The sequence below is a fragment of the Lupinus angustifolius genome, chromosome LG08 (assembly GCF_001865875.1).
Source record: "Lupinus angustifolius cultivar Tanjil chromosome LG08, LupAngTanjil_v1.0, whole genome shotgun sequence".
Taxonomy (NCBI): Eukaryota; Viridiplantae; Streptophyta; class Magnoliopsida; order Fabales; family Fabaceae; genus Lupinus; species Lupinus angustifolius.
Genome location: NC_032016.1, coordinates 6,287,296 through 6,296,226, shown reverse-complemented (window position 1 = coordinate 6,296,226; position 8,931 = coordinate 6,287,296). Strand labels below are relative to the sequence as shown.

Genomic DNA, 8,931 nt, shown 5'->3' with positions numbered 1-8,931 from the left:
TGAAGAATAAGAATAATCAATTTACAAATAATTCATCATTAATCTTTCATACAATGTTGATAATCTTTGATATAAACAATTTATCACTAATATTTGATAAACAATTCATCACTAATCTTAGACACAAACAATCTTTGATACAAACAATTCATCACTAACCTTTGATACAATTTATAGCATATGTAAGTCTAAAAATTTGAGACAATCTTTAAAGTATAAGAAATATGTCACATGAAAACAATTCTAAGGTATCTCTAATCTTTGATACAATGTTGATAACCCATAGGTCAAACTAAATGATTTCTCCTAAAGCTTCTTAACAAATTCCCATTTGTTGAGATAAAATAGTCTACCCTCAAGATAGTATGTAAAGATCTTCTACCCATTTGTTAGCTCTCTTCTACCGGTCGTAGGAGAAGCGTAGAGGAGATAACAGAAGAAAATAGAAGGGAGATTTAGAGAAGAGAAAAGAGAACATGAAGCAGAGAAGAGAGAATGTGCAGTATGAAAGAAGAGATGATAAATTCAGAAGCACTAAGGGATTTGAGAAGAGAGATTCACAGAGATGGGAAGAAAGATTCGTAGAGATAGAAGAGAGATTCAGAAAAAGTAAAATAAAGAGAGAATGTGAAACATCAAAGAAGAAAGAATAAGAGTGTTTAGAATGTTGAGATGGATTAACAATGTTAACACTATTAATTGTAATTATTGAGTAAAATGTTGAGATGAATTTTTTTTATAGGTATCACAATATTATTAGATATTAATACCACAAATACCTAAGGTACTACACCTAAGTTTAGTCATATATCAAATGCATATTTTTACTATTGACAGAAGTAGTTTTTGCTTTTATGTCACAAGATCATAATGTTGTATTTTGTGAAAATAATACTCTCTTGTCTGTTATTAATCACATTTCTAGAAAAATTTGATGATATTTAAAAACAAATTTATATTACTTATATAATATTTATTAGTGTTATTTACACTAATATCTTTGAGTTTTAGTGAAATTACATAAATCACTCCTCACTTTTTTACACATATACAAACTTCCCATAGTTTTTATACTTTCATTACATTGACCACCTCTGCATGAGAAATAAGTGATTCCCTTAAATAAAAAATGTGATAAATGTAATTAAGTTAAACAAAACATAGTATATTGTGAGGAAAAATCCAAACAATATACAAATCAATGTATTTTATTATTTTTTGTTACAAAATGCACCAACAATTGTAAATAAATATTATTTAAATCGTTCTTATACTATATTGTAATGAACCAAAAAATAACAAAGAGGTATCGTCTCTTATATTATTTGGACTTGTGTCCACAATATACCATGTTTTGTTTAACTTAGTTGTATTTATCACATTTTTTGTTCAAAAAAATTATACTTATTTTATTTCTCATGTAGGAGTGATCAATGTAATGAAAGTATGAAAACTAGGGGATTTGGACAGGTGTAGATAAATGATAGATAATTTGTATAATTTCACTAAAACTTAGAGGTGTCAGTGTAATTTACTCACTTAATTCTTATTTTTCTTCGTTTGCAATTATTAATTTCTTTACTATCTCACTTTGTAATAAAAATTATTAATTACTAAACAATATTAAATGACAAATATGATATTTTGTTTTTATAGAATCAACAAAAATAACAACGTAAATTTAGTTGAAAGTTGGCAGTAGTTTAAACTTTGAAATATACGCTGTTTTTTGCTCCCTCCTTCTCTCAATTCTTTCTTCACTGTGCTTCAAACACAATCGATACCAAACTCAATCGTGAAAAAACTAACGCAAACTCCGGAAGGAAAATAATTTCATTGTTGAAGACATTATTTGCGTTGTCCAAGAACTAAGAAAAAAATACATGGAAACCATGTATTTAAATTCTGGGATCTCAACTATAGTACCTTCCATTTCCACGGCCGCGTCTTTAGATACACGCGCCGCCGCCAATCCTTCTCGCGTCAGTGCGATTAGTCGGTCGGCGCCGGCGGATAAACCGAGGCAGAAGTCGGTGTTCTCCAGTTTCTCCTTTAAATACCCTCTGGAATCTCTCTGGCCTCGAACCCGGGAAACCGGGAATAGCCGGTACAGTGGGTTAGCCCTCGACGACGCCGTATTGGAAGAAAACGCTGAAGCTGGAAACGACGTCGTTGAGGAGGGGCGGAATGGGAATTGGGTATTGAAGATTTTGCGTGTGAATTCTGTGTGTAAAGGGGAAGAAGGGAAGAACAGTGTTGTTGAAGAAGAGAAGGATAATGAAAGCAATGAATATGAAGAGAACGCGTTTGAGTGTGATGGTTGTAAAGTTAATGATGATGATGATGAAAAAGAAGAAGAAAATGTTGAATTTGATAGAGACTCGTTTTCGAGAATGTTAAAAAGGGTGTCTTTGGCAGAAGCTAGATTATATGCTCAAATGTCACACTTGGGGAACTTGGCATATTCTATACCAAATATCAATGTATGATCACATCTTTCTTTTTATTTTCTGTTACCCTTTCTGCTTTTAATTTTGTTAACATCATCATTTGTAGATTTTTGAGATTTCAGATCTACAGCTATCTTGTTATTACTTATTACTAATGTTTAGAAACTAATCTGCATGATTTGGATTTGTTACTAAATCCTAATATACATCCATTGTTTGAAGCTTCCCCATGTGTCATAATTTTTCAGATTTTTAATATGCAGTAAGGGTATAAATCTGCTTTCTGGTTTTGGATCATATATAGTTTCAAAAAAAACCCTGTGGAGGTTTGTGTTAACATTTTACAAGGTAGTCATCTGAATGTTTTGCTGGAATACCTTGATATGAGATTCGTTGTTTCATAAATATTGCTCAAAAGGAATAGTTTTTCATTTGCAAGTGTAATTTTTAACAACCGTGGAAAACTCATCACTAATGTAATCTGTTTCGTGTTAAGTCTGCTAGGAAAATATGTAACTGGGTTCTATTTTTATGTTTTGCAATTGAAGCATGTGTTTTAATGTCTCTGAAGCTCTATTATTGACTTTTGTTTGTATGATATGTTATGAAATGGATTGAAAAACTAGGATTTGATTTTGCATAAAATGTATATGGGAACTAATTTATGTTTTGCTTTGATTATGTAGCCGGCGAAACTCTTGAAACATTATGGTCTGCGTTTAGTAACTTCATCAATCGAGAAGAAGGAATTGACAGCAGCAACAGTTGAAAACAATCCTCAAGAAGTAGAGACTAATGTAAAGGAAGAGGATGATGAAGAAAGAAAGGAGCAGAAAGATAATGGATACAGGATAAGTGCATCTGCTGCTTATCATATTGCTGCTTCTGCTGCCTCTTATCTCCATGCCCAAACAAGGAGAGTACTACCATTCAAATCTTCAAATGCTTTGGCTGGTGAAGGTTCACTCGAAGGAAACAGCCAAAGCCTTGATATTAACACAGAGATGGCTTCTCTGATGGCAACTACTGATTCAGTGACAGCTGTGGTTGCAGCAAAGGAGGAAGTAAAGCAGGCTGTTGCAGATGATCTAAGCTCAACACGCTCGTCACCCTGTGAATGGTTTGTCTGTGATGATGACCAGAGTGGTACAAGATATTTTGTTATTCAGGTAGGCAAAATTAATCAAGGACATGCACATGCTTTTGCTTTTTGTGTTACAAATTATACTTCATGGTTACAGTTTGTTGTGTTATTTAGGTTATGATATTTTAGAGTTAATGTAATTCAGTGCCAATTTTGGGTGCTTATCTTCTGGCATTCTCTTTCTCACTTTTTAGTTGTAAATATGCAGGGTTCTGAGACATTGGCGTCCTGGCAAGCAAACCTCCTTTTTGAGCCGATTCAATTTGAGGTAATAATTGTTAATATTGCAGATTAGCTTCTTGTTAAAGGGGGGCATTTCATTCTTTTCTCGCTCATAAGTAGTTTCTAATCTTTTTTAATGTTTTTCTATCATGTAATGATAATGTTATATACATTTTTTCTTAGGGGTTGGATGTCCTTGTGCACAGAGGTATATATGAGGCTGCTAAAGGGATGTATCTACAGATGCTGCCAGAAGTTCATGCTCACGTAAAAGCTCACGGTTCTCGTGCAACTTTACGTTTCAGCGGGCATTCTCTTGGGGGAAGCTTGGCATTACTTGTAAATCTTATGCTCTTGATAAGGCAAGAAGTGCCAATCTCCTCTCTCCTTCCTGTAATAACCTTTGGTTCCCCATCCATCATGTGTGGGGGTGATAGTCTGCTAAATGAGCTCGGATTGCCAAGGAGCCATGTACAGGCTATCACAATGCACAGAGATATCGTACCACGAGCATTTTCTTGCAACTACCCTAATCATGTTGCCGAACTCCTTAAGGCCGTTAATCGGAATTTCCGTAATCATCCTTGTCTTGATAGCCAAGTAAGTCCTTATCCAAAGAATTAATCAAACAAAAAAATCTTTCATATAAGCATTCTAATTACTTTTTGTACTTTTTCCCTGCAGAAACTACTATTTGCACCAATGGGTGAACTGCTGATTCTACAACCAGAGAATAAATTTTCACCAAGCCATCCTCTCTTGCCTTCAGGCAGTGGTCTATATATTTTGACTTGTCCCTTGTCAGAATCTGTTAACACAGACAAACCGCTCAGGGCTGCTCAGTTAGTCTTCATGAACTCACCTCATCCACTTGAGATGCTAAGTGACCGATCTGCATATGGATCTGGAGGAACTATACAAAGAGATCATGACATGAATTCCTACTTAAAAACTGTGAGGTCCGTGATTCGCGAAGAACTTAACCAGATCCGTAAAGCAAGGAGAGAGCAACGGTGCAAGGTATGGTGGCCTCTTGTGTTACCAAGTGGAATTGATGGCAGCATTGTTGTTGGGAGGTCCATGGTTTCAGTGAATCTGGGTCATAACAAGTACCCTTTCTCTGGCATGATAAAAACAGGGAGAGAGTCCTTGAAAAGGTTCAGCAGACTTGTTGCTTCCCAACATATGCACTTGTTTGTGCTGCTCTTGTTCCCTGCACGGTTGTTATTCTTAGGGACATATAACATGACTAACTTTAGATGAATATTAGATAATTCTTTATTTATCATGGACACAGTTGTATGGGACACATGGTTAGAGGACAGTTAGATTATTCTTTATTCATTGATTTCAAAATTGAAAGTCATATTGTATCTAATGGATTGTGCCTGTATTTGCTCCAATGATCATACACACAAATAAAACCTAAAGATTTTTTTTTGTTATTTGGCTAAACAACAATTGCAATATTAGTCTTTTTAATATGTTCAACCCCTTTGTCTTGTATTTTTGGTTTCATCCCCGTAATAAAGGTGAAGCAAACTCTGATTTTCAACATTGTGAAAATTTAAAGGTAATCATGGATCAAAAAGGGTTGGTGTGGTAATTAAGGCTCCATTTGGTTGTAAAGAGAGAAGTATGTAAGAAAGAAATTTAAAAGAGAGAAATAGATGAAAAATAGAGTAGATTTTTGTGTTGTTTAGTTTTTTCTTTTTGGTTTCCCACTATCCTCGCACTGGAGACAATCTTGTCCGAGCCGGGAACATTCACAGGTATGTGGGACTAACTGTTCCAGCAGGTATTTTTTCCATCCACAAGACTCGAACCCGATGCCTTGCTTAATGGGAATCAAGCATGTACTACTTGAGCCAACACTCATTGGTGTGTTGTTTAGTTTTAGATAAAAAAAAAAGAGAGAAATAGAGGAGAAAGATTTCTCCGGAATCTATCAGAATAGAAATATGTTATCCCAAACAATGTTTAAATCTTGTCACACACTAATGAAAACATTCAATGTCAAATAAAAAGTTAAATATTTATTATTATTTTTTGTTTAGACATAATTTGGGAGATAATGTAAGACAACTGATTGTTTCATTTTCTATTCACATGAGAAGAAACAAAATAGATGGGTCTCAGTTTACTTTTTCTTCTCTCCTCTTGTTCTCTCCTCGAAACCAAAGGAGAGAAATATATCATTTCTCTTTAACTTCTCTCTCCTCATTCTCTTTCTCTCCAGTTTCTATTTCTATTGTTCCAAATGAAGCATAAGAGTTTTAGTACTGTTCAATCCTTCAAAGTTTATAGCAAAACAGACAACCCTTTAATACACACAAACCTAAATGGTTTAGCGTTCAAGTGATGCTTATATTAGTCCAATTAAAGCGGTTCATTGCATTGTTGGATCAACAAGAATTAGGTGAGACTTCCTTTAATATTTCTCCAATTGTCCTTGTTGTGGTCACAAACGGTTAAGGAAAGTGAGAGTTTGCGTCCCTTTTGTATTCAAGATATTAAACTCTGTGTGGACACCAATAACACCTAAAAAGGTTCCCTCGATAAACATCTTAACAATAATGAGTTAGCCCAATAGGTTACTCGTGCATATTCCAGAAATAGGTCATGTACATGTAACTTACAAAAGTGGTAGATAAAATTGTTATTTGGCAAGATAGGGAGATAAGGAAAGAAAGTGCTAAATCATGAAAATGAGGCACATTTTGTTGTTTCCACCCGATTTCTCATATTATGCACATGCTGATTCACATGTCAAACCAAAGATAGCCATCACCATTGGATTGGAACAAAGATTGTTCTATTCAACAAGTTGTAGTTTGCATTAGAATGGTGGCACTCACTCACAGACAAAAAAATAAGACCCAAAAGAGAATGGTCTACACCCATAGTCCAAGTGGTTCAGCTGCTCTATTGCCTATCCATCCAACAGTGCAAAATTTAGCTCTACTTATCCATCTTTTGCTCTTTTGTCGCCATTATTTGGGTACACGTAGATTTGGATATGGTTCCACGATTTCGTTCTTAACATTTTCTTTTGGTCCAAAATGGTAAGCAAATGTATGAAACTATTAGAAAAAATATAACTAAACAGACCAAGGTAAAGAGCAATTAGCTGATCAAGCTCCTTTGGATAGTCCAACTTCATAATAGAGCGTTGCGAGTGTAGGATAAGTAGATATCATATAACCACTTTATAAAAACGTAAACAAATTCTTAATTACTTGTTAGTTGTCAAATTTAGAAATATACATGAATCTCGAATCTTTTTTTTATCAGTGTCAAGATGAAGTGGACAAGAATTTGAAGCATGTGATATATAAGTGCTTATGTGACGCATGAGTGACATGACCATCCTTTTATGGTCACAGAATCAGCAATGTCCACGGTTGAGCAATAAAACCAACAGAAGGAATCGTCAAGACAACTATAAGTCATTGCTAAATATTTTGGTAATCAAGATCTGTCAACAGCCATGATTTATTGGCGTGCAATACAAAGTTACTTGGGGAAATCATCAACATTAACATCCATATATACAACAATATATAGATTAACATTTGTACTAATTAGGGGAATCATGAGAGCTCTGTTCATTACCTTATCCTAAATGTTCTTTAGATGATTTTTTATGTCAGACCTATACCGATTAAATATAATTCATACAATTTTTAGACAATATCTTATCATTACTTACTATTATGGATATAAAATTTAACATATAAAATGATATTTATGTAGATAGAGAAAAAATGTATACATTGACAGCATATGACTTTTATACATTGTCATTGTATAATCAATCATTCATATTTAATCATCATTAATTATTTCAAAAAAAAGTAATTCAAATGAAGGGGTGATGATGTAATGACTGTATAAATGTTTATACTGACAATGCATAGAATATTACACTCACGTAGATATTTTGTTAATTATTTACATAAATATTTATATGATTAAAAAAATTAGAAAATTGATAATACTTTCAGTCAAATAGATGTTTTTACCATATATGCAATTGAATAAGTACATACAAATATGGCGAATATATGACTATGGAATAGGTCGGCTGAATCATACTTTTCTTTTATCCAATTTTAAATATTGAATAAATCTGATTTTTGAACTTGAATGATATTTGCCATGAAACTCAACCATATTTGAAGTTCAGTTTAAATTAGGTGAGTCTATATGATCAGCTAATATATATATTCAATATTTTAAAACATAGACCGGAGAATAAACTGGTCAGAGTTTCAATTAGATAAGTTAAAATATAAAACATAAAATGGCAAATGATAATAATAAGTACATTTTTCTTGACAATATATCCCTAACTCTTTGAACTAGGGAGTAAACAAGCAAGTATGGTAGACCTTTAATTGATCGGACTAAAACCCCCATGATTTAGTTTCACTTTATCAAACAAGGGCTTAGACGTTTGTTTCTCTATCACTTCAAGGATGGAACTTTGACCTTTGATCTTATATGATATCTATGTGACCTTTCCCAGTAACTAGACAAACTTCCTGTTAGGGGATAAATAGACACCCAATACATCAACATATGAATTATATCTCAAATATATGCAAATTTCTTTAAAAATTCAAATATCTTCAATCTGATATTTGGCTATTTGGCAAAGGTTGGTCTAAGGGATAACCTAGCCATAGACCGTGCTCATTCACAATGAAAACAACGGATCTAATCTAGATTTTGAAACACTGCCATTTAACTGAATAACACAAGCAAGTTCTTCTACGTATTTGAATTCGGGTGTGCTTACAATCATAGGCTGTGCTTACAATCATAGGCCTATAGGCTACAACACATCACAGCTCTTTTTTTGGGTACATAACACATCACAACTCTACATATATACATGACTTGCACAAAACACTCACTATTATGTATATACATAGAACATTAACACAGGCCACGACATTGATAATCATGGTTAAGTGCCATAATGCCAATTCATGGTTTTTTTAGTATTTTTTGCACCAAGGATGCCCCATAGCCGACATTCGCCAACATGGGTACAACCTCTCCAACAAAGTTTTTTATGTACACATAACAGAAATCAAACGTTGGTTT

At 33.7% G+C, this 8,931-nt stretch overlaps 1 protein-coding gene across 1 annotated transcript; it reads left to right on the top strand.

The window, feature by feature from the left end:
* LOC109353565 lies at positions 1,718-5,163 on the top strand. Its single transcript, XM_019595899.1, has 5 exons — positions 1,718-2,483; positions 3,137-3,619; positions 3,803-3,862; positions 4,000-4,416; positions 4,501-5,163. The coding sequence occupies exons 1-5, from the start codon at positions 1,884-1,886 to the stop codon at positions 5,077-5,079; spliced, it is 2,139 nt and encodes a 712-aa protein (XP_019451444.1). The 5' UTR covers positions 1,718-1,883; the 3' UTR covers positions 5,080-5,163.

What these genes read in the sequence shown, in the direction of transcription:
- LOC109353565 (XM_019595899.1), top strand. Translation starts at nt 1,884, where the DNA reads ATGGAAACCATGTATTTAAATTCTGGGATCTCAACTATAGTACCTTCC. An exon ending in CAAGATATTTTGTTATTCAG is followed by an intron (nt 3,620 to 3,802) that starts GTAGGCAAAATT and finishes GTAAATATGCAG; the next exon opens with GGTTCTGAGACATTGGCGTC. An exon ending in TTGAGCCGATTCAATTTGAG is followed by an intron (nt 3,863 to 3,999) that starts GTAATAATTGTT and finishes ATTTTTTCTTAG; the next exon opens with GGGTTGGATGTCCTTGTGCA.